Here is a 26,384-nt window from a genome sequence, read left to right on the forward strand (position 1 = left end):
TGGGACAGGCTCTTGTCTATCTCCAGGACTACCGCAGTACTCAGATCTAAGGGATCACAGACCTGGCTGATGTGAGTCACCTGGGGAGCTTTATAAAAAGTAGAGATTCCTGGGCTCCCACCAGAGTGTCTATTCAGCAGATCTGGGGTAAGGCCCAGGAATCTGTGTTTTACAATATTTTGCAGGAGGTACTGATGATCAGACGAACTCAGGGACCACTGAGACTTAGCAATACCTCCATCTCCAGTCCTGCATCCCTCGATCTCACACTCTGCACTGTTCCTGGAGGACTGTTCTAACAGGAAAATTAAATCATATTAATACCAGGTTCTTTTATGATTCTCTAACTCCAAAATTCCCTAGTGGGGCATATGAAATCCCCCATGGTATGGTCTCTATCTACTCCATTTTTCATGGATGACTTCTGGTGTTTTAGCTTTATATGGTAACAGTCCTCTATTCTTTTTTTTATTTATGTTTTGTGGATTGTAAGAGAATTAAATGATGTCTCTATACAGCTTCAAATGGGTATTATGTGAGATATGCAACATTTTTCAACATAGATTCGAGAAATATTTATCGAGCATCTTCTGTGTGCCAGGCACCAGAGATACAACCCTCTTCAAGACAGACGACAGTTCCTTTAGGAGATTCTATTCTAGCACAGAGAAAATGACATCATTCAAATGGGAAACACTGGGAACGGCCTCTTTCCCCTGACCTTGTTCTAGAAAATATACTTTATTGCATAATGATATTAAATGAAAAAAATCCATATGGGCTACTCGTCCCCGCTGCACCCCATCTCACTGGGCCTCTTCAGGTTCTTTCTGACTTCAGAAATTTGGGCCTGGGAGAATGGATGGGGAGAAACAGGCAAACAATTCCCGTGAAGATGATGCTATTAAACCTTGGCTGTTGGTACCCTCTCTGGGGCTGATGCCCAGTTTCTGGCTTTCTCCTGTGAGCACAATTGTTGGTTCTTGTTGGCCCTCAGCGAGAGCCTTCCAAGTATACTGTTCCCTGCCAGAGTGATCCACGCACTACCTGGCTTGTCATCTGTGATAATCCCTCAGCTTCTGCCTTTGACAATCCACCCCATAGTCTCTTATTGCCGGCACACACTTTGGTGGTGTCCATTCAAGACGGCTCAAGCGCAGCTCCTTCTACCACATGTCCTTGGCCTATGAGATATTCGCAAAGCCTTACCATGCCAAATGCCTGACATGTCAGCTGCTTCCACTGATGCCCCCTTCCTGACCCTTCTGCTTGTAGGCTATTCTAGGCCACATTCCATCTTTTCATTCTCCAGGCTGGAAGCAGGCTCTGTCCAGTCAAGAGATGAAACGTCCAGCTCCCCTTCTTGAATCCCTAAACCTCTCTGGTGTTTCTTCCTGCAGCAGAATAGCAGCCGCTTGCTCCTCGCCAACTACGTCAGTAATTCACTATTTCACTATTTCATAGGCTAACTGGAGTGAAAGCAGGGTGATGGCTGAGGGACAGTCAGTCCTGGGTGGGGAGGAAGCAGGCTCTGTAAGGAACCCACCTGCCTGCTTCTACTAAAAGGCAAGGAACAGATCTTTCTGAATGCTTGGAAACTTTTCTAAACCAGAGATAGGGAGTGATCCCCGACGCATTTCATGTGCCTATTATAACTGATGTGAAACACTAGGAAAAAATACAATAAAAAAAGATAATATAGTATAAACTCATTTATAAACTAGGTTAAATATTATTTTAAAATACTAGCAAAATGAATGTAGCAATGCATTGAAAATATATCATATAGGCAAAAATATTGCATATGAACAAAAATATATCATATGGACAAAGTGAGTTTATTCTAGAAATTCAAGAATGGTTTAATACTGGAAAATCTATTAATATGATTTTACACATTAACAGAAAAACATGATTATCTCAATAGATTCAAAAAAGCATTTGATAAAAATCCAGTATCTGTGATGATAAAAGCTCTTGATCAAATAGGAATAAAAAGAAACTTACTTAACTCTACCGAAACCCACAACAAACATTATATTTAATGATGAAAAACTGGAAACATTCTTTTTAAAGTCAGGAACAAGATATATATATATATATACATGTGTGTGTGTGTGTGTGTGTGTGTGTGTGTGTGTGTACACACACACACACACAATATCTGTTCTTACTGATGCTATTCCATACTGAAGGTCTTAACAAGCACCATAAGGGAAATATAAAGCAGAGGTAGAAGAATTAGAGAAAAAATTTAAAGTTGCTGTTTATAAAAAAATGTTTTCCTACCTAGTAAAGATAATGTACAGGTTAACTATTGAATCTTTTTAAAAAGTTCAGCAAGATTGCTTAATATCAGTGTATAGAAATCATTTGTCTCCTTAATACATCAGAAAGAACTAATTACAAGTCTATTTTTAAAATCCCATTCTACAAGATATTTATAAATAAAACTAATAAAACATGTTATGAGACTTTTATAGAGAAAATGACAAAACCTTCCTGAAGGGCTCAGAAGGCCTAACTAAATAGACAGAGCTATTTATAAATAGTTCAGCAAGGAAAGAACCAATGTCATGAAGATGTTAACTTTCCCGTAATTAACATATAAATTAAATGCAATTTCAATCAAAATTACACTGGGGATTTGAGGGGAATTTGAATGGCAGATTTTAAAATTCTTACAGAAAAGTGAAAAACTAAGAAGAGTCAAGATAATTTTGAATATTGAGAATATCTCCTACCAAATAGCAAGATTTACCATAAATCTATAGGAATTAAAACCATGTGGAGGTGCTCCATGGAGCAATCTAGGGTAGTGGTGCCCAATCTTTTAGGCACCAGGGACCGGTGCGCCTGTGAAAATCTGATGCCTGATGATCCGAGCTGGAGCTGAGGCGGTGATGCTGGAGCTGGGGAGCAGCTGCAAATACAGATGAAGCTTTGCTCCTTTGCCTACCTCTTACCTCCTGCTGTGCGGCCCAGTTCTTAACAGGCCATGCATCAGTACCAGTCTGCATCCCAGGGGTTGGCAGACTCCTGGTCTAGGGAACCCAGAAATGTACCCATGAACACACAAGTAGAGGCCATATGGTAAGGGTGGCATTATAGGTCAGTGGGAGAACCACACCACCTTAATAAATGGTGCAGAGACCATTAGTTATCCATGTGGGAAATGACTAGTACCCCACGCCTACACTGTAGTCAAAAGTTAGTTCCAGATAGATAAATATGACACTGGAGTAATGAAAATGTTCATAAACAGCACCAAAGAGTACAAAGCTAAGTTTAACTACATAGATATTTCTTAATTCTATAAAATAGAAGCACTTTTTAAAATTAAAGACGAGTCATGACTGGAAGTAGACATTTGCAAAGCAAGTAACTAACTACAAAAGAATTTTCATCCAGAACATAAAAGAACAATAAGTCAATAAGAAAAAATGTACAACTCACTTAAATAGGCAGAAGACGTGAGGAGAACCAAAACAGAAGAAATTTGAACAGCCAATAAACATAAGAAGATATTCAAACTCACTAGTAATTCTAGAAACACAAATTCAACATCAGGTGCTATTTAACAGCCAACTTGACTGGCCAACGTTTTAAAATATCATATTATACAGTTCTCTCCTATACTGTTGATACATGAGTATAAATTAATATACTTTAGAAAATAATTGGGTAATTAATGCATATAAAGCTGAAAAGATGTTCCTAACTGATAATGTGGCCATGTCGCTACTGAATACTCTAGAGAAATTTTACACCTGCACAAGGACACACGTGCAACTTTGTCTGAAAACATGGACGAAGGAAAGAAACCTAAACGGCCACGCGAGGAGGGATGGCTACGCTGGGGTGGACGTTCAGCTGGCAGCCGCCAGGAGGGCCACGCGGGTGGCTGGAGCCGGTGCGCGCTCCGATCAGGGCTGATGAATCACTAGCTGTTAGACACTGTGACTATTACCTCTGCGATACATTGTGATTTAGTCGTCCCATAGATTCCACGGTTAGAACGAATGAACTAGTGCTCTACGTGTTCACATGCGTAAATCTCAAAAACACAATGCTGAACGAAAAGCAGAGCCGTTTCTTAGCATGAAAGATAATCATTCATGCTTAAAAAAAAAAACGCAACAAACTACTCTTATCCAGGAGGCATATGACATAGTAAATATGTTAAAAAATACGAATGGGATCAACATATACGAAATGCATACAAACTGTAGGATGGCAGACGCTGCTGGGGACGAGAGGAGAAGCGGACGGTGAAGGCCACTCAGGGGCTTCCGCCCTCCCAACGATATTTTATTTCTTATTTTGTAGAAGATCCAAAACCAACAATGCAAACTATTGACATTTATTAAATCTGGATGGTGGAGCTATAGATGCCTATTTACTTTTTTTAACATTTATGTTTGTCTGAAAATTTTATAATATGATTTTCTTGAGTTTAAGAGATGCTGTTATCAAAATATTTAAAGCTTTTACTTTGAAATCAAATGAAATCAAATGAACTGACTATAGATGCAATTCACTTAAACAAGCATAAAAAAATCATGTTTGTAAAAAATACCCATTAGAGGCTTATTAATCACATTAAAAATATATTCATTATATAATTCACAAAACAGCGCATTTTATGATGCAATCAAAAGTATTCAATTTATAATTATGTGACTTGCATTTAACGTTTCTAAAATATTCCCACTTTACAAATCAAAGTGTACACCTGTTAATTCATCTTTACGGTGCATCTTTGAGAGAGAATTTTGTCGGAGGATAAGTTTGGATGCAAATTAAAATGGCAAGCTTACAAAGACATTTTAGTTTCTAAGGGAAGAAAGCCTCGCAGAATTGTCACTGATAGTGGAGCACTCGCCATCTTCCCCCCAAATTCACATACTAATATAGTCTCCCAACTAATCGTGTGGAATAGAAATGCTACTGTGAACACCTTAGGAAAAGAGCAGTTTGCTGCTTTGCACAGAAGTTAACTCAAAAGTGAACTCTAATAATGTACATACAGAATAACGCCAATGTCTGTGTTCCCACGTACCAACGTCCACCAGAGCCTGGGTGACTTTCCTCTGCTTCTTTTTCATGCTCTTCCTGCAGCTTCCGCTGAGCTTCTTCCTTGTCTTTGGCTCGTTTGAGGAAGTAAGCTTTCTCCTGCTCTCTGATTTGTTGTTCAATTACTGGAAAGTTCTGTAATGCCTGAATCCTTTCTGAACGTTCTATTTCTTTACCATCCAACCACTTCGATAAAAAACAACCAGTACAGAACAATTATTCGAAATTGCGATTTGAATCTGCACCACATTGACTTTGATTGGAATATTTCAAACTTAGAAATAATAACTAATGCACCAAAATGATATGGAATTAAAAGTCACATACTTAACGGGAAACAGCAGAAACTTTGATCTAAGTCAATGTTTATTTCATACAATCAACAGTTTGAAAGCTGTCTTTACTGATAATAATAAGTAGGTCCTCTGTTGAAACTAATCATTAATGAATGACAAGCTCTCCAAATACACTAATTTTATAACTACTCACTAGACCAAGGATTGAATGCCCCAAGTCAAACCATAGCTCTAAAGTATAACTATGACCCTTGCCACACGCTCTCTATAAGGAAGGACCTTGTCCACGACACAGAACTGGGCTCTAATACATATAAACCCACGTTCTACCCTTCTGTATTATTAATTGTTATGGTCACTGTTTACATTGGTATTTTTATAGTGATTTTTGAAATTGAAATATTCAAATAAAAAAATCAATATAAAATCTGAAGTTTAAAACTACCAATTTAAAGATACCTATTTATTACCCAGCCTCATTCTACAAAAAGAGGTGAGGTGTTTAGAAAGGTGTCATAGGCGGAAAAACGCCCCTCCTCCCAAGAATGGATGTGCTCTAATTCCCGTGAATATTACCTTATATGGCAAAAGGGACTTTGCAGATGTGATTAAGAGTAGAGTGGGCTCCTAATCCAATATGACTGGTGTCCTTATAAAAAGAATGCCACGGGAAGAGACAGAGACACAGGGGAACGCCGTGTGAAGGTAAAGGCAGAGAGAGAAGGGATGCTTCTGCATTCCAAGGGACATCAGACATGGCCAGCGACCACCAGACGCTGGGCGAGGAGCATGGAACAGTCTCCTCACAGCCCTCAGAAGGAACCAACCATGCTGACTGATGCCTTGATCTTGACCTTTACAGGCTCCAGAACAATGAGACAATAAACCTCTAGAGTTTAAGCCACCCAATTGGTGGTACTTTGTTACGGCAGCTTCAGGAAAATAACACATCTGTTAACATGATTTGTTTCAAGTAGGCCACAAGCTTTCAATAAAATGGCAATTAAGAGTCTAAAGTTTATCGACCTATTTTTAAACAATAGTAAACACGTTTATGAATGCTATTTTTCAAAGAGAGGCGGCTGCCTCAAGGAAGAGCTGAATTAGTCGTCTACTAACAGTATCACTGCCTTAAAAAACTCGTTCTGGAGGTTGCACATCAAGCCGGAGAGGAGCAGTGGGAATGGCACGGTGTGCACGGGGCGCTGTCAGGTGCGAATCCCACCTGAGTCGCTTGCCAGGTAGGTGAGCTCCAAACAGAGGGTGTGGCCCCTCACATCTGCAGGGCCGCTGCACCACAGGGCCCGTTTCCGTGATATTCTGGTTCCCGTCAGCTCGTTTTCTAAGGAAGTCATTGCTCATTGATGATCAACCTGGATTATGTTTGAACTAATTGATCACTTATTCTAAATATACATTCTACGTTCGATTACTGAGGCACTCATTCTCTTACAGAAATTTACATGGGAAGAAATGCATCCTATTATCCCAGAAATTTCAACTACATGGAACCCAGCAGTCTGAAAGCCGGTGTCCTCTGAGGATTGAAGAAAATGCCTGCAGGAAGCCGAGGCATCCGGGCATTCTCGCAGAAGCATGGGGCCTTGTGCAGGCCAGGAACTCTTGGAATCGTGTGAAAATTAACATTACAACTTTAATATGCTCAGGTGTATGATTTCTCTAGAAACCATATGCTTTTCCCTAGTTCCAAAAATATCAGATTAGGAGAGCTGTGGCCTAAGAGGCCAACACAGGGAGTAGTGGAGCTCGAAGGAGCCCCCTGGACCAGCAGCGTCAGCATCACCTGAGAGCTTGTCCGAAACGCAAAGTCTTGGGTGTCATGTCAGACCCACTGAACCAGAAACTCTGGGGGTGGGCCCAGCAACCACCACCAAGGATTCCAACACATACCAAAGTCTGAGAACCGCTAACTTAGAGAACGAGTTGATAGAAAGCAACAATAAAAAAATAATAATTACAAAAGCACAGTGGTTTAAGACTATGAAATACAAAAAGTACATACAACTGTAGCCATCTCAAAATCCCTAAGCTTTTGGTTTGTTATTAGAAATGCTGAATGATCCTCAAAGCGACAAGGTGAACTCATCAAGAAATATGTCAAGTTAAGCTCTGTGTGTTGCGAATGAGAAAGGAGAGAAGCATGCAATTTATTTTTCCGAGATTTGTTAAAACAATTAAAACAATGTTAAAGGCTCCGTAAGTCAAAGAATTGGTTCTGATTCTCCGGAGTATTTCATTCTCTGAAGCAACATGTTCCGTGACAATACCGTGAGTAAATCGGGAAGCCCTGCAGCTGGTTTTTAGTACTGAGATGTCTGCATCAGTGGAACAAGCATACCTTTAACTGCTGAAGAGTAGCCACCACGAACTGCCTGTAGCCATCGAAGTCTGCACATGGGTTTCCCATGAGAAACAGCTCCTTCAGGTGGATGTTGTGCTGAAGGCTTTTAATGCTGCTCAGCTCGCCGATGAAATTTATAGTCAAGTCAAGTTTTGTCAGCTCTTCGCATCCTGTTGAGAGAAGTGTAAAGCAAAAGAAAAAACAAAACAAAAAAAATCGCATTGGCAATAAAACGTATGCATCGGCACATAAAAGCAGCAGCAGTTGCCATGTTTTAAGTCTGCCGATTCCTAGCATTGCTTACCGATTCCCATCTCTCGCTCTCACATCCTTGCTCTGTGTCCTTAGAAAAGCTACGAGCCTCAGCCGTCCCGTCCATAGAATCCTAACAGTATCGGTACCCAGTTCGGTGGATTGTTGTGACGATAACAGCAGACGAGGCATGGAAAGCACCGAGCACAGAGCCTTCCACCCAGAGAGCTTCAGTAACTGTCCGCTAGGATCAGAAGCGGCCCAAGGAGCGCTTTTCTCACTGCGGCTTCTCACGCGATGTGCCTACAGGGAAAGGAGGCTGCTCCCTGTCGCAGGAGCAGAGTCTGCAGTTTCTTGCTGTGAACCAAGGAAGAGCTGACCTGGTTTGTACTGAAGCCCCTGTGGGCGAGGTTCACATGAGGCTGTCTCTTCCTGCGACTGGCTCACGCTTGTTGGATTGACATGGCAGATTTTGCCAAGTTCAATATCTCGAGAGTCATCTCTAGCTGACAACCCGGCTCCACCTTGCTCTGTACTCATTCCTTCAAACTTCTACACACTCCACTCTTCTCACGTGCTTCCCGATTATGCACTGCTTTTCTGTCATTGTTTTGTGGCTATGTAACTTAGGGTGAGTTTTGGTTCCTGATATATATTAAGCTCACCAAAATGAACTTGATTCAGATTGGTTCATAGCTCTGCAACCATGTAACCTTCGGCAAAGTTATTCTCATTTCCGAAGGCTACAGATGGTGGAACCGATTTTATTAAATGATAGTGTTCTCTCCCCATTATCCTTTCTTGATTCTGGCACCTGACTCCACCTTCTCTAGAATTCCGTGTTTTCCTCCCATCCAGTCATATCCGAAGCCAGTCTCTTCCAAATAGGCTAGCTCTGCCTTAGTGCTTCCAGGCTCAGCAGATGTCCACAGCAAAGACAGCCCTCGCCCCGCTCATGCTCTGACACCCTGCTTTTGGTTCTCCTCCCACGTGGATTCCCTCTTCACCCTGCTTGCTCTCATACCTCTTCCTGGGTGTCACGTGAGGGCGCCTCTCTCCCTTTCCTAGGCTCGACTCCCCATGTCAGGCTGCCTTTCCAGAATGCTGCCACGCTGGCTGTACTCAGGTTGTGACACCCATGGTTGAATCCAGGTCTGCCCAGCTGAAAGCCTCTTTGAACTGGTACATTGGAAGGTCTCTTGGCCAATGTTAGCCATTTGTTAATAACATCATGAGCACCTTAAAGTTCTCGAGCTACAGCTCTGTGGAATACAATTTTGGGTCTATAAGTATAAGCAGTTGTAGTCACACCCGTCTGACGGGTGGGCCCAGTGCTGGTCCCGCCTGTGATTCATCAAGGCTGGAGAGAGCCAGACCGGCCTGGAGGAAGCCCGGAGGGAGAAAGGCCCGAGGTTGGATGTGGGTCAGCACCGATGAGTGCCACCTGTCTTCCCAACAAATGCTAATTCCAAACACCAGTCGCCATAAATGGGTCCAAATCCCATATCTCATTATGAGGCCCCATTATGTGATATAAAAATATAAACGGGGTGAGTAGAAGGGAATAGAGAACCTCGGGGGCCGTGTGAGAGGCCAAAACCTGCATCTTCCACATCAAGAAGTCAACAGATGAAGCCAAAAATGAGAATATCAATAAATAGCAGAAAAAGCACAGTCTGAGCACACCGCTAGAAACACACAGCAGAACGAGGCGGGTTGGGAGCGGTCGGCCACCTCTGGGTCAGGGCTTAGGGGGCCGCGGGCCCTGACAGAACACTGCTGCTTTCCCGCATAAGCACAAGGAGCACTTTGACTTTTTAAGTTGCGTATTGAATTACTAGAGTCAATATATTAGTCATTAAAAAGACGGATATCCAAAATGTACAAAAACAAACACTTTTATATATTCTAGATTCTATGACATAGGTAAGGAAAATTCAGTAACTTCACATCTTCGAAAACAATCGAATAAATGAAAAGGGACAACAAAATCTCTATTTCTATTAAATTAGTAAAAACAGAGACAAAATTTTGAAAAAAATTGCCAAGCCTATAAGATAGCGATTATTCTCTTTAGTAATCAACCTGACAGTACATGTAATGGGCTTTGAGATGTTTCTGCCCCAGGCCCAGAGTTTCATTTGGATGCATCGACTGAAAACAGGTAATTTGTACAAAGCTGTTCAGAACAGTTCTGTTCAGGATAGCAAACATAATTAAAAACACTTCAAGCACCAAACAGTAAGGAGTTATTTAAAAAAACATCAATATACTTGGAAATTCAGTCGTTAAATTATAAAAATGTGGACTCAGCCACTATAAGAATGAATATGAAACTACACATGAATGTAAATATAATTAAGTTTATATTTCCATATCTGTGGGCTTGTTTTACACTGGCAAAAAATGTTAGATGGATTTCATGAAATGTGAAAGATATATTTGGAGTACTACGACTTATATATATATTTTATTTATATTTATATATATTTTAAATTATACTGAGATTTACTTAAGCAGGTGAGCTGAATATATCTTCCTCTTCTCTCACCTTGAACCTTTAAAATTAAGCAAAAAGTGTGTATCTGCCAGCAGATAAGACGCCTATCCCCTCCCCCCAAAACATATCCTCAGACTGCGCAGTGCCCAGTGCATCCATATCAAGACCGGGAAGGTGGACACAGGGAAGACGCATCCAGGTAAAGGGCCTGAGATGGACTATGGACCCTGATTCCGAAAGCTCAGAAAGACAACAGTGACGATGCCGCCCCCTAGTGGTGGACGGCCAGAACACACCGCAAAAATAGAACTTTCCCCATCCTTTTGGATACTTCCTTAAAAATAACAAGCTCTAGACAAGCCAATCAAGAGTGAGAGTTTTTAATGATTCCTTTGACATTTCAGATTGGCAATTTACTACCACAAAACACGGGCACTGAGCAAACTCTGTTGTTCCGTTCGTTCTCATGAGAACACGGTCACAGAGCTGTGGAGTGGGAGCTGGGAGCGGACAAGGACTCGGCTTCTGATGAGAAAAATGCCAATCGTGGAGGGAGTCATCTCAATTCTAGCACCGATGACAGGTGTGGGGCTTTGGCATTTCAGGTTTTGAAGATGAGAATTTTAAATGTATGATGAATATATGTAACTTTGATAGTCACTGGAATACCAATTTCTACACTAGGGGGTAAATCAGCTAAAATCTACCATAGCCTAAGTAAAATCCTCCTAATTTTAGCTCCTGGCAGATGGGAGTGGGGTGGAGAGAGCAGCTTGCCTGCCTCTGCTCGGTGCCCCTGCTCCCTGAAGCAATGCCTGCCCGCCATCCCGCCCACTCGCACAGAGCCCACAGCAGCCCTGCCAGCCAGGCAAGAGGCTGGAGGGGCAAACGCCACCTCACAACTGCAGAAGCGCTCACACCAGCCCCCTAATCAACCAAAACCAAATCCTCTGCTTATGAAAAGACCCCACGCTTTACCAGACATTCAGCAAAAACATAATAGCACAAAATAGAAGCCTCCAAGTCAAACAGGAAACCTTCCAGGACACAGCACAATAAGACGAAGAGGTTTACATCAGGAATGCAGGTTAGGAGGCACAGAAGATCAATCTAGTGCAACCAAAGTATGTATTTAAATTCGAGGGGAGATGAGAGAAAACAGAGGTGATGGATGTCTATGATGGTGGTGATGGCTTCACAGGTGTGTGCACACATCCAAACTCACCTGCGTGCATTAAGTACATGCAGGTTTTTGTATGTCAATTATATCTCAAAAAAGCTATTATTTAAAAAAATAATTGTGCTCCAAAGGACACGATCAAGAAAATTGACAAGAAAATCCACAAAATGGGAGAATATATTGTTCAAACGATTCTGTTTAAATCGAATTTTAAAACTTAATTTTAATTCACAAGAAAACAAAAAACTCTTACCTTCCAAATTTTCAATTTTTTCAATGTTGTTTAAAGCTAAATTCAAATATTCAAGTTCCTTGAGTTTGCTGACATTTTCTGAAATATAAAATGATGTAATTAACCTTTGAGACAAAAGACATTTTTACAAAATCTACTGTGACTATGATAAAGAGAATCTCAGAACTATGGCTCTCAAAACCATGTTGCTTTTTCAGATCTATACCTGTACATCACACACTGTTGGTTACCTACGCAAAATCCATTTCTCCCTCAACCCTCCCTAATGGAAGCCAGTTCTGCTCATGTCTGTACCCAGCCACAGATCCAGGGGTTAGGCTTAACCAAGCTGGGCCAGTGCATGGCAATCCCACATCCCTTGCTAGTGACAGCTCAGGAGCTCGGGCTTAAGCCAGCCAGCCCACGGCAATCTCCTGGCAAACACGTGATGCAGGAGAGGGCATGCGCACTAACGCTCCCGGCCAGATGGAAAGGTAAGACCTGTATTCCATGCTTGGGGATTTCCTTTCTTTTTTTTCCTGCTGGATTTTAAAAAGGGAGGCAGTAGTATCCCTACCGACACTCACAGTCATCTTGCGACCAGGAGGGAACCAGCTCTAGGACGAAGCCCACCATGGCTGGTGGAGCAGAGAGAAGGAATCGACCAACCGAGAGATAGAGCCTGCCCTATCTCTAGACTAACAGCTGGGTAAGGCATTAGATGTTCTTACTGGAAAGCCACATTGAGTTGGGTTTTCCTTTACTTGAAGCCCAAATCATCCTGATATAGGACTGTCGTTATTTTCTGAAAACCCATGTAGACAAAACAATAAACATAGGCAAGTCGAGGCATCACCACAGGATGCGGCCTTTTACAAACAGGTAATACCACTATAGCTAACGTCGCTGAGTACTGATCGTATGCCACGTAATTGTCTAAGCATTTTGCATATACCATGTCATTAACCCTCATGATAGCCCTATGAGGTAAAAACTATTACTGTCTCCCTTTTACAAATGAGAATACCAAGGTGTGAAAGATTAATCCACTTGTTCAAGGTTAAGTGGTCGAGGCAGAAAGTGTGACTGCAGAACTTGGCAGTAAATCATTACACTAGACCTTGAAAGAACACTCCTTTCTAAGTCGGCATGAATGTAAAAACCCTACTGAGGGGTGTCCGTTTGGGCAGCACCACTTAAATAATGCTTCTTCCACCCACTTGTCAGGAATATTTTGAAGATCAAATATGATTATAATCATCGCCCTTAGCATCATTGCATTTCATTTAAAATTTACAAAATATCATATATTTGTTCCCATAGATCTGAGAATAAGTTTTCCTTTCCAAGCTTCAGTTTACTCATTTTTTAAAATGAGGTTTTTAGAAAAAATTACTCAAGTGGCTCTCAGCAATCAGATCATCCTAAGCAATACTGATGTTCATGAAGACTCTCGCTGCAACATCTGAGCATTCAACAGCAGACAGATTTGTAGAGCTCTTTGTGCCAAAGACTATATGATACACAGGAGTGCCCGGTCTGCATCCCGAACAGAAACGCTCCAAGTTATCACTGTTAAAACTGCCAGCCCCACAATAAAATGCCTCTTCCTTTCCCACATTTGTTATGTATACAACGCTCTAAATGCTAAAAGAGTCATCTGGGAGAAACATAGAGGTAAGATATGTTCCAAAAGTCCTAAATTAACTCCTCAAGGACAACGGGCCAAATGGGTCAGGAAAAAAAAAAAAAGCCTGTAAAAATGTATAGAGCCTCTTGGGCCACAAGAAGGGAGTCTGTACCCCGGAAGCAGCTCCTCTGCCAAGACAGAGCAGTGGATCGACTCTCCACCCCCAGCCCATGTGGCTCTGGGGTGCCCAGCTTTGCCCAGGCCAGAGGCTCCTGGGAAGTCAGCACAAATGCAAATTCCTGGAGCCCGCTGCCACAGACGGATTCTGAGTCAGCAGGGCTGGGGTGGGGCCTGTGCCCCGCTTTCACAGGACTCCAAGGGTCACGGCTCACACCTGGCCCACACTAAGCAGAGCCTGCCCCGCAGCCCATCTGTATCGCCCAAGATGGAGCAGACGCTCAGGAAGGGCATCCGGTTTCACAAACTTCCACCTCAAGGGCACGAGAGCAAGTCCGAGTCCAAGAGGAGCAGTTTCGCTGGCTAAATAAATGCCTGAGAGCCTGTGGGTGGGTAGCGCTGAGAAGTCCGATTCAAATTTAAAAGGGTGTTTAATTTAAGAATACTTTGGAAGCAAAAATGTAAGCCTTCTCCCAGCTCTGAAAAGGCCTGAAATACTATGCTACTAATTAGTGATTGTGATGGACCCAGCTGTGGAGATTCAAATTTCGAGAACCCTTTCAGATCAGGACAATTAGGACAGCTCTTTAAGGCCGCCACACACGGAGGCTGGTGGCTGGCTGTCTGCAACAGCCTTTTACTGAACAATGTGGCAGAGTTTCCAATTTCTGGTAAAGTAAAAGATGCTGAAAGTGATTATGTGAAATGTAAGGAATCTAATAAATATTCAAAAAAAAAAAGATGCAAATTCCAGGCTTCTTGCAAGCTTAGAGTCGATTTTGAATTATCCACCAAGCAAGAGGCAACCACATCACCAAGTTTTCTCAACGCCAGCAACAGCAACGTTTCAGGCTGGTAACTCTTTCTTGCGTGTGAGTGCCTTCCTGGGCACTGCAGGAGGGCTAGCAGAATCCCTGGCCTCTGCATATGGATGCCATTAGCAGCCCTCGCACGCACGCACACACACGCATGCACGCGCACACACGCATGCACGCACACACGTCTCCGGACGTTGCCACAGGCCCCTGCTGAGAGTGCCTGCACATCGCCCTGGAAAGTGCAAAGCTGGCCTCCGGGCTCAATGCGGAACGGCAGGGGCTGGTGCTCCTTGTGCCTCGCCAGCCCCAACCCTGTCCCTGCTCCTCCAATGCTGCTCGGTTCTCCGTCCTGCTCAGACCTCAGTGGGGCTGGCTTGGGGCGCGTGGGGTAAATGACAATATTAATGACAGCAGCAGAAGAGCTGTTCTGTTAGGTGTTATTATCCCTGTTTGACAGCGAGACTAGGACTGGCATGACCTCACTGCCTCGCCTCGCTTCGCACGGCTGCTAAGTGGCAGAGGCGGGGCTCGAACCGGGTCTACCGACGCCCGGGCCTGCCCCTGCTCTTACCACTAACCACCTTCCTGAGTGTTGAGGGACACTCCTCCTGTTTCTGTGTGGCAGGACCCCCGTTAGTGACTCCACAGGCCTCCCTTCTCTCTGCCCCTGGGGGGTTGGTGGGAAGGACTGACTTATGTGATGGGTGACTGGGACCTGGAACTGCCCACGCCTGTCCCACCTTCTCTCCTGGCTTCTGGGATCTCCCTGCCAGCAGAGGGCACGCAGGCTCCTCCTGCTGCTGCCATAAAGCAGGGCCCCCCCCCATGGGTAGAGGAGCCTGTGGTTGTCCACTTCGGCACGTGACTGGGCAAACAGGCTTAATTCTGGGGGCAGTAGTACAAAGCCCACTTGGCTGCAAGTCTAAACCACATTCTCCAATGAGTTTTGCCAACTAAAATGCTGATATTTTGATCTTTATCCACCTGACTCCTATATTTACCTCTCGTTTCATTCCAAGCTAGAGCAGTAAACAGGGTATACTTGTGGAAGCCCCTCAACACCTGATGCTGAGGACAATGCCTTGCACGTACACGTTCTCAACACGCCTGGCAGAACTAGCGACCACAGTGACTTGACAAGGATGTGCTCAATTCCTACAAAATCCTTCCGGTTTCCCAGAGTGATGTAAAACCATGACAAATGTCAGGATTACGTCCTCCTTTTCAAATTTTTAAAAACTAGGCTACAGACGAGCAAGTCAACTAAGGTGGCCCCCGCCTTTCTGCTCTTCCCAAGTCCTTGACTGAGACCTCAGGAGCAAGGACCACACACGGAAAGGTTCAGGCACGCTCCACACGCAGCTGCTGAGAGGCTGTGTCTATTTCCCCATGCAATCCTTTCTCGGCCACCACTTCCTGTAAGAATAACGCTGCCTTTCCTAAAGTTCTCCCATTCAAAACGTCCATGAGATCATGAGAACGAAGTCCTGAAAACTTACCGATTTTCCCAATGAGATTGTTTTGAAGGTAGAGGATTTTCAAGTGCCGGCACCATCTGTCGATGTGCTCTAGTCTTTCTATTTCTTGCTGATGCAAGGAGAGCTCCTCCAGGGAAAAAATCACACAGTCGTTGTGCTCGGCATTCCGTCTAATAAGATCTTCTGTGACTGAAAGAAAGTTTGTTACCTACCACACTGCGTCCCCGTGTCCCTCATCAGGTTAGTACATTACTGCTGCATTGGTTTTTCTTCGCAGTTAAATGCCAATTTTCCAGGCCCAGGTGAGTTTCAGAGGAGTGCTGCCCCCTGCTGGAGGTTTTCTGACACCACAGTGAGTCAGAGGGAAGGAAGACATGATACTGAACGTTTTGTCTCTTTAGTGCAGGGTCTACACACATCTTGCTGTATGGATGGAGACAGATGGTGGGCAACGACTATAAAGATGCTGATATGGAATCTGGTGGTGGTGTCATGTCGAAGTGATGAGACCCACTAAGTAAACCAAGAGACAGCCACTTGCTATTGAGAAGTCAGGCTGACTAAGGGCAGAAATATGAAAGCATCTCCCACCACGCAATAAGGAAACATTCCCAGATTCTGCACTGCAATCTTATAAATCTTATAAATGGACCGCCACCAACCTTCACAGAAGCTGCTCACAGGAGAGTCTCATCCCCAGTGATATGCAGCACTGGGCTGGCCTGATGGTGGCACCAAGGGACTGGTATTGTGGACAATACCCTGGTGCACCGCTGGAGCCAAGAACAAGGCATAAGTCATCCTCATAAGATGCACTAAGATCAAGGAAGTAATGACAAAGGAGGAACCCTGCCTTTCCAGCGCTGCTAAAAATACCTGCCAATCCATTTGAACCCTCACATCTTAGGAATGCCCTTCCCAAGAGATAATATTCAGTCATTGCCCATTTACGAGGTGCCAGGCATTGTCCTCAGTGCTCTGCATGTAACATGTGAGTGGGTAGATACCGATGTACACGTGTCAGGTGAGCAGTGGAGGCAGAAAGGGCTTTGAACCCGTCCAGGGTCTCGGTAGGGAGTCCTAGAGCCTCGTTTCGAATGCAGGAATCTGGCGCCTGACCGCGTGCTCTTAAGTGCTATGCTACACTGCCCCCAACACAAGCAGAGCAGCAGCCTTGGAGATGGCCCAGGCTCCCAGATGTGCAGGCCTCTTGGGCTGAGACAAAATGTGTCACAGCGCCGTCAGGGCCCCACGTCCATGCCACCTCCTTAGAGTCTGCTTTTACTAAAAAGCACGGAAACATGCATGAGCTCCATCACCCGCGGGCAAGTAGCCGAACCCTCCTTCTGGTGTTAGGAGGTGGGGTGGCTGGCAACGACAGTTCTTTGGAAGAAAGGCTAAAGGAAACATGGAAGTCGAGAGATTAAAATACCATACGTGAGGGCTGTTCTTGCTGCTCTAAGCTCTGGCTCGACTACCAGGCTGATGGCTGCAAACCAGCTCCTGGGGTGGGGTGGGCTCAAGTGGCTGGAAAGGAAGGTGGTTGCAAGGGCAGCCCGGCCAGTCCTGGCTCACCGGGGCCCCTCCTGCCGGCCACACTCCGCTGCCTCTGGGCGCCACTGCTAGGAGATAAACCAGCTTAAATAGACCGCTCTATTTAGGAAAAAGAAAACTTCCCCAAAACTAAACCTCTAAAAGAAGGGCATTAAAACTACTCTCCAAATGTCTCGCCACCAAAGCTGGCTCTAACGGTAAATCAACCGATGATGAATAGATGGGTACAGCCAAGGTGAGGACACAGCAAAGCTGCCATGTAAAGTCAGTGTATTTATCTGTTATTATCTGCATCTGTAGTTTAGTTATAAGGATTCTCTTAGCAAGGATGCAACACGGGGGCTGAGATGGCACAGCCAGTGTCATTTCAGCTAACTTAATGAGATGTGGGAATTAGTCACTCTGTCGAAAAGACCTTTGATGACTAACGGTGTATACATGACGTACACTACACAAATCCATGGGGGGAGGAGACTTTTGGGGGCCTTGCTGTCATCTGACCTGGAGTCAATGGGGTCAGAGGGACGTGCCCGTCCAGAGCCTGTGCCCTTCCAGAGCCTACAGCTTTCCCCTAGACCATGCCCCAGGTAGAGGGGCAAGGGAATTCTCTGCTCACGTTGCCCCAGCCTGCCTCCGAGCCCGGCACTGGCCGCTTCTCCAGGCTCATTCCCCATCAGATATGCATCTTTATATCCAGGGCTGTCCAAGGAATAGCTGTTTGCCAGGAATGCTGGGTGACTTGGTGTGTAGGCAGCAGAAACTTTCATACATGGGCATGAGGGACCAGGATAGAGCCAGAGGTGGGATGAGGAGGGAGGGGTGGGCCAGGGAGCCAGCTCTCCCCAGCCACCATGTTCTGGCACAGAACTCAAGGAGTCTGAGAGGCTTACAGTAAATGTAGCTTTCTGGGTCCTTATAGCGACATTCTTCTAGGGAGGAAAATGTATTTTACTTGGCAGTTTGGTTATAACCAGATACATAGCCATCAACTTATATTCTTTCCCAGATCCCCACTTGCCCCAGAAGGCTTACTGGGGGATCCATATTAAAGACATAAACCTAGCCAGAACTCCATAAGAGCTATCTTCTATAGGCACAGTTAAGTCCAATGTGTTCAAGGGAATTCTGAAAGCATCTTGCTAAGCATCACTTGGTCTCTGGCCTGAATGGCTACATAAGCATCTGCACAGCCCACAGAGGGCTTCCTGGATCTTGGAGACACTGAGGGTATCACAGGCTCCTCCAGCTCTACAGTCTTAAAGGCTTTTCTGATTTGTTCCAACCAAAAGACTTCCAGGTTCCTCCAACTGTTGACAAAGTTCCTATGGGTACCAAATAACCCTTGCTGCGTTCTCTTGCTATACCTTTCTTAAAATTAACAACAAAAACAAACAAAAAAACCTTTTAATTATGCTATTATATATGTGAATTGATCATTTCTATGCAATTGTCAAATCTTTGCTTGGCTTCAGGGCCATGTAGATAACAGGAGGGAATTTTGTTGATCCATCTCCTAATCGTGAGAATTATGATAAAAATCACTATTAGTTGAAAAGATGAGGGAGTAGGGGAATCTCCGTAGTATAAACAACCAGTTTACACACATGGACACACACAAGGGAGGGGAGGGGCTAAGAGTTCATTCAGCACGATGGGAAGTTGGCCCAACAGCAACAACTACACACAATCAGGATAGAGTAAAATGAAACGGAGAATCAGAGAAGGCAGAACTGTGGAGGTCTCCAACTGCCCAGTGGCCCTTTACTCAACTCTTCTTTGATAAGCAAGCTGCTGTGTAGCATTCCCTTTTATACAGCACTCGACACTTGTCACACAACACCGCCTGACCTGTAACGGCAAACGTCAGTGCAAAACCCAGAGTCTCCGAGAAGAAACGCATAAGAACATCCGCACGGTGCATGGAGAGTACCGTGTTTTGAATGGGAGAGCATTTTGCAGTTTTGGATACGACATGATTTAGATGAAACATCCTGTAACTCCAAGGAGCACTAGTCATCTTTAGAAAGTCCTATTCCAAATAATACGGCACTGCGTTTATAAGAAACCATTCTAGGGATTTAAAAATGCCTTAGAAGCACTAATACGTCACATAACAATTCCGAGAGCGGTGGTATTACAATGCCTGTCATATGGCATAGAGAGCATGCCAAAGTACCACGTGCAACGTATTGCTTTCATTCTCTTATTCAAATAGCAAAGTACAGGACTCAGATGGATTCTGAGAAAGGTTTCACCCATCGACGGTCCTAACCAGCAGATGCCTGACTGATGGAGCATCTGACAGTTATAACCACAGATTCATGCTTATGTCACTAAAATAACTCTGCTGAAGAATCCAAAAGTTTAACCCAGACTGATCACTAGCTTAGGCTTCTTTTCAATTCCTTAATATGACTGGGTCCCCGCTTACTCGAGGGAGTGCCAAGAAAATGACTTGCGAGGTAGGGAGGCAAAGGGCAGGAGAAGGTTTCTGAAATACTGGAGGCTGCCATGCTGTGTTTGCTTCCACAAAGCTTTTCAGCGTATTTAGCAAAGTTCTAGAAATTTCCAAAGCCAACAATTTAGTGTTCATTCCTTAAGGCTTTATATCATGTTTTGTACACAGCCCTCTTTCTCACTGGATTACGATAAAACCAATAATATATTTTATGGCAGATTTAAACATCTTGAAAGACTTAGCAGATACATATCTGAAATAGAGATTTACTAGAAAAGAAGGGGTTACCAATAGGTGAAGGTTACCTCTTGAAGCAACTAAGCCCTTTTTTCTTTTACTGTTTTCAAAGGAAACTTAAAAAAAGGATCACTCATCTGACCTGCCTTTTCTTACCGAACCAGTGTTACAATGAGCATTGGTAGCCATACTGTACCCTAATCCAACGATACCATTAGAGGCCATTCCCGCAGACTGCTATTAAAAAACACGGATAAAGTGCTATCTAAAGGGACAATGACAAAAATATACAGAAAGCACAATGAGTACACAAGCAGGAGTGATCGGTGCTACTGAGTGACAAGACGGAGGTCAGTAGAGGCATCGAGAAGCCTGAGCTGAATCCTGAAATGCCAGTAGACCTCTGCATCTCTGCCAGATAAACACATGAGGAAAGACCACCCAGACTATTGCAGCTGCTACGAATTGCCACCCAGTCCCCCTTCAGATCTCAAAGATTAATTCCTGCTGCTGCGGATTCTCCCAGCAAACAGCCCTCAGCTGCCCACTTTCAGAAGTCATCTCGGAGGAAGAGACACCTCGATCGAGGTCATACCCTTTCCCGAAAAAGCCCACATCCAATGACTGGTTGATGTGGGGCTATAAAGGTCCAGTTCCCTCACCCCAACTTGAAGAAATCAGAAGGTCCATCCAAGTTGACAGGTCCTTCCAAGTTTCTAGGTTGGTAAGCTGAGGCCTCGGTTAAGATGCGTCACAGCTCGACCTCCCACTCCACCCAAGCTTGCTTTCTTCCCTGCCCACCGTGATGACACTCCCTAAGAAGCCTCTTGCACACTAATCTCCATCTAAAAGTCTGCTTCCTGGGGGACCCAACCTGGAGGAGTTAATATCAGAAGTGGTACTAAAAGCAGATGCTAAGACTTTGAAGTCAGATCACCTACTGCCTGAGTGGCAATGAGGACGCCATTCCTGGTGGATTGATGGTACGATGAGGGACAGTTTGGAGTGACAGCCAGTGGAGGTCTTATCTATGGAGAGCTATGGAGACGGTTAACAGAACATGACATTCTTAAGGATAATATACAAGGGTCGATGACCAGAAGCTTAAGAACAATCGCCTCAATAAAAATTCACAATTTCTTGCCTGGTTTCCAGATCTTGGCCTGTTTTTGAACGTGAAACTGGGATTGCCAGATTTAGCAAATAAAAATACCGTTTGTCCTGTATTTTATCTGACAACCCATTGACTAAAAGAGAGGCTGAGTCCCCAAGGAGAAGGCCTCTGCAACACCACAAGTGTCCGTGGCAATGATTCCTCCCTTCTAAATGATGGCCATCATTAGAATAACGATGTCTGGGGAAAGGGGAATACCAAAACAGGTTGAGGCCTGTTGGACACAGGGTTCCAGCCTACGTGAACACCTGAAAGCACGAAGCATTGTCAAGGTATTACTAGAGTGGGGGCATGTGGGGGCCAGGTAATAAATGGAGTCGCACCCATATCTGGCAATCAGTGAGCCCACAATTTATTAATCCATTAACAAATATTGGAGAATATTTGGATTGTCTCCATTTTTTTTTTAGCTGCTGTGAAAGCAGGTGCTGTAAATATTCATACTCAAGTCTTTGTGTGGATCAAAGTTTTCATTTTTCATCGATAATATCTGGGAGTAAAATGGGTGGGTTTCAGAATAGTAACAAAATTCTCACTTGTTTATGTCTAAATTTTTGTCTATTGTTTTATGAAACTAAGAGGAAATATCAGTAACTGGTTTAGGAATAGGGGCTTCACATTTATAAATCACCCGCCGCCTCCTCTGCCAGCCTGTCAGTTCTTCCAAGGCAGAAACCCCATCATCCAGCACAGCCTCTTAACTGAAAAATATTAACTATGACACTTTCGCAATAAATGATCAGTTAGGTTGAGATGTACCAAATTGCCATTTGGGGAGGTCAAACACAGTGCTGTATCAGAATGAGTCCATCTAATATACATGGTTCTACAGAGTACGAATAACTGTTAGCCCCCAACACTTTGCACATTCTCTTGGTATTTTTAAAGGACCACTTGTACACCGCTTACTATGCCTGTAAAACAATACTGTGACCGCCTCCGTTTTGGAGATGAGGAGGCTTAGGCCCAAAGGGGTGAGGTCACTGGCTCAGCCCCCTAGCTAGCAGGTGGAGGAGGGAGGCCCCGGCGTCGGTTCCCCGAACCACTGCGCTGCCCTGCCTTCCGGAAAGCGGGGACGCCGCGCCCAGCCCACAGCCCCACGGCAAGGAACGCGCGGCCGGTCCCGCCGTGCCCGACGCGAGGCCCCCGCACCTCCAGCCCAGCGCCTTCCTCCCCGCCCCGCTTCACAGAGGAACCCGAGCCCCTCTCTCCAGGGCCCGGCTGCCCGGCGTGCGGGCGGGCGCTGCGCGGGCGAGGGGACCCGCGTGGCCGCCCGGGCCCGGGCCGCGGACGGTTTGGCGCCGGCGCGCACGACCCCACGGGGCCCGACCAAGGGCGGACTGCGGGAGGGGGCGCTTACTCCAGCCCATGGCGCCCCTCGGCGTCGGGGGCCGCGGAAGCCGGACCCAGCCCCGCCGGGCCCCCTGTCGCTGCCCAGCCGCGTCTGTGCGCGTCCGCGCCGGCCCTCGGGAGCCTTGGCAACGGGGTCGCTACGGAGGCCGCGCGCGACCAGGCGCCGCCGCGTTCCGGGCGCTCGGGAGGAGCGGGGAGGTCCGACTGCGGAGAAGCGGGTCCCGGGCGGACGCGGGGCTGTCGCCACCCGAGCCCTCGCGCTCTCCCCGCCTGCACCCTTGACCTTCCGCAGGCCGCAGGCTGCCTCCGCGTCGCCGAACTGGCCAGAGCGAGCCCAGAACCACGGGGCGCTCTGATTCCTGATGGGTGAGCCTGCGAGGCGCGCCTCTGAGCCTGCCCTCTGCCTTTATTTTCCCTCTTCGTATTTTTTTTAACACCTTCCGGAGCCAGGAGTTCTGGATTTAGACCAGACTTCATTTACCAGGGAGGGGAACTGACACTTCCTTAGCCTGTTTCCGCCTCCGTAAGATGAGTCATAATAATAATCTCAAGGATCATTGCAAAGTCTTAATGAGATAATTTGAGTGAATGAGAAACACTTTTTTAAAAAAACAACAGGCTCACTATAAACGTTAGTTGTCATCTCTTTAAAGTCACGGCCCAGCACCAGTCGATTTCCTGCTAAAAGTTTTCTAAAAACACCACCCATTATCCCTTCCCTCGACACTCCCTACCCGCTACTCTCTTCATGGTAAAGTGTGCGAAGTGTATCTCCTACAGCTCGCTCTGCTCCCCTGACGCTCCCCCAAACCTCTCCCCAGACGTGCGCCTTCTGCTTTAGCCCAATTCTATATTACGAAGGACATCGGAAAGCGCATTCGTCCTCAGATGTTGGAATGTTGGTGCTTCCATGTATTACACAGCTCAAGAGTTTTAATGTATTATTATAAAATTATTACCTTCTGCCATATTTGCAAAAGAAAAGAAAGAAAAAAAATACATAAAAGGTTAAAAAAAAAAACCTTCCCCCATCCCAGTCATAGTAAACGGTGTGGAGTGTACGCTTCTTATCTTGCAGTGTGTATTATGTTTGCATTTTAAGAGAAGACTCATAGAGCAATGTTGAGTGCGAAGAAATGTATTCTTCGAGCAGACACTTGTTCATTGTTTATTGTGGGCAGTTATTAGGATTTGTCAGATGGAGACGAGAGCATGGACTGAGGCGGAGAGGCAGGGAAAGCCAGATAAGGCAGAGTGAAGTGGGGAGGAATCGGCATGGCGATGGGGTCAGCTGCATAGAGGGGATTTTTTATAGTAAGCCTGAGAAATTAGGTCAGGGTAATGGAGGCCTTAGAAGCCAGGCCAAAGGAACTGAACTGGAGTGGCGAGATTTCAGGAACTGTACCCACAGTGGGAGTAATATTTCACATCCTAAGGAGACTCCCAAAGGCCCTCAAACTATACATTTAGGTGATATCCCTTGCTCCTACCCAACAGTCTGATTCTCATCATTTCACAATTTTTCAGAAGTAAGACAGTATGGAATGAAGAGTATGACCTCAATAGGTCGAATCCACTGATTTATTACTGTGTGGCATCGGAGAGGTAGCTCCACCTTCCAGAGCTAAAACCTGCCCATTTCCGCATGAAGATGACAATACAGGTAGTCACCTATATCTGTGCCAATGAGAGGTCTGCATGCTGGTGTCTGATTACTCATGGAGGAGATGACATGCCATGAACAGCAGGCTAGTTTAGCAAATATGCCTATGCTTGAACTTGTGCGTTTTGACAGCAAGAGATTCATCGAGGGTAAAAAGGATGTAGCTTCTGGTAGGAAGCTGGCACTGGGGGGTATTCCAGGTAGAAAGTAGTTTCTAAGCTGACAGAGGCATGAAGTCAGGTGTGGGATAAAGAACCTCGGCCTGTGGGTCAGAAGAAGGAGTTAGTCCGGAACTCTAGAAAGTTCTCGAAAGCAATTGCAACCCAAGTGTCGAATATATTGTCTCTGAGCTTCTATCCTCATCTTCAGACAAACTCACTCTTGAATTTCTAGCCTTGCTCTTAAACTCTCTAGGGGTCAAAGAGGCCTTGAATTTTTCCTGTGAAACTTAATGCCTATGAAAGTGGGGTATTCATTCACACTTCACACACAAGTTAACAAATAATGGGACTCTCATTCTACTGCTTACACGCTCAACACTGCCCAAGTGCTTTGAAGTGTTCGTTAATTCTTCCCGAGCAGCCCTTGGCGGTAGGCAGCATTGTCATCTGCATATTATAGATAAGGAAACTGAAGCCCAGTGAGATTATATTACTAGGATAGTAGATCCGGGATTTTGTGCTCAAACCTGCACTCTATACTGCATCATTTTCGAGACCGAGAGCCAGTTGAGGGCAGGGAGTTTGTTTTGCAAACTAGGATTCTCCGACTCCATGCTCTCAGCACAATTCCCGACACTCATTAGGTGCCCAATATAGATTTGTCGACTGGTTGAATGAGCGAGTCAATGAGCCAGTCTCCCCAAGAGCTTGGCTGTCCCGCATGTAAGGACCACATCTCATGGTTTATGTAGGATCATCACAGAGACATCCATGTTTTAAGGGGATCTAGCAGGAAGGGTGCCCCATTCTTCCGTTCTTTATTTACTTCCTGTCTTGGGACTTTTTCACGAAAACCTAGGATCAGAGCCATTTCCAAGAGCAGGGTCTTGACAGATCATTCCATCACTCTGGTGGAACAGAGACTTGCCTTGGCTAATAAATCAGAGAAACCAGGACTTCTACCTAATAATTTGTCATGGGCCAAGCTGGGCTGGTTATGCTGTGTCCTTCCTCAAGCCGAACATCACAGTCACTGCGTTTCTCAGACACAGAGCACCTGTGGGGCATGAAGGGCGGATGCACAAATGAACTGTGATTGTTACAGTCCACTGACAGGAAGGGAAATTGGGAAATAAATCACAATGTGACAGCTCCAAGTAAAGTCAAGTTCATTTCACTCAAACTGAATGAGATAGTTTAAAGAGTTGTGGTGTGTATCTGTTTATGCAAATTATTATTCAAAACAGGCTCATTTCTTTGGCTCCTGGAAATATAACAAGATGAGTGGTGCTTCCTGAGGAAACTGTGACAGCGTTTTTGTGTTTATAAGTAGGAGAAATAAATTCTGAAGTGGGTGTTTTGAAATTCCACTAGCAGCGAAATAGTCTCCCAACTTCTTTTGTGTTGGATATTGACCTAGAAAGCTGTTTGAGTCTTATTATTTCCATCACTATATATAACTTAGTATTTTCATTACTCTATATAATTTAGTATTTTTATGATGAGTAACTAATATTGTGATTACAATTCCATTAGACTCTCCATTAATTTTCCTTCAGAAGAGTTTCCTCATTGCAAGTAAACAAGCTCCCATGTTTACTATGTACTATCAATTCTTTCTTCCTCCATCGCTTCCTTCCGTTCTTTCCTTCCTTGTTTCCTTCTTCCTTCCTTTTTTCCTTTGACCCTTCCTTCTTTCCACCAGCAAATATTTATCAAGTGCCTTCCATATGCTAGGCACGGTAAGGAATAATTGAGATAAATTAAAACCGTATCTCCAAAA

At 44.8% G+C, this 26,384-nt stretch overlaps 1 protein-coding gene across 1 annotated transcript in view; it reads right to left on the reverse strand.

The window, feature by feature from the left end:
- DNAAF11 (dynein axonemal assembly factor 11) overlaps positions 1-22,921 on the reverse strand; it is a 54,226-nt gene extending 31,305 nt beyond the window's left edge. The window contains exons 1-5 of the mRNA XM_039845887.1: positions 22,785-22,921; positions 16,023-16,190; positions 11,920-11,997; positions 7,732-7,904; positions 5,063-5,262 (exon numbers count right to left, since the gene is read on the reverse strand). Coding sequence (XP_039701821.1) covers positions 5,063-5,262; positions 7,732-7,904; positions 11,920-11,997; positions 16,023-16,190; positions 22,785-22,794 — 629 coding nt within the window. The 5' untranslated portion in view covers positions 22,795-22,921. The remainder of the gene's footprint in view (positions 1-5,062; positions 5,263-7,731; positions 7,905-11,919; positions 11,998-16,022; positions 16,191-22,784) is intronic.
- Positions 22,922-26,384: the final 3,463 nt, after the last annotated feature.

The sequence above is a fragment of the Pteropus medius genome, unplaced genomic scaffold, assembly GCF_902729225.1.
Source record: "Pteropus medius unplaced genomic scaffold, Ma_sr-lr_union100, whole genome shotgun sequence".
Lineage (NCBI taxonomy): Eukaryota > Metazoa > Chordata > Mammalia > Chiroptera > Pteropodidae > Pteropus > Pteropus medius.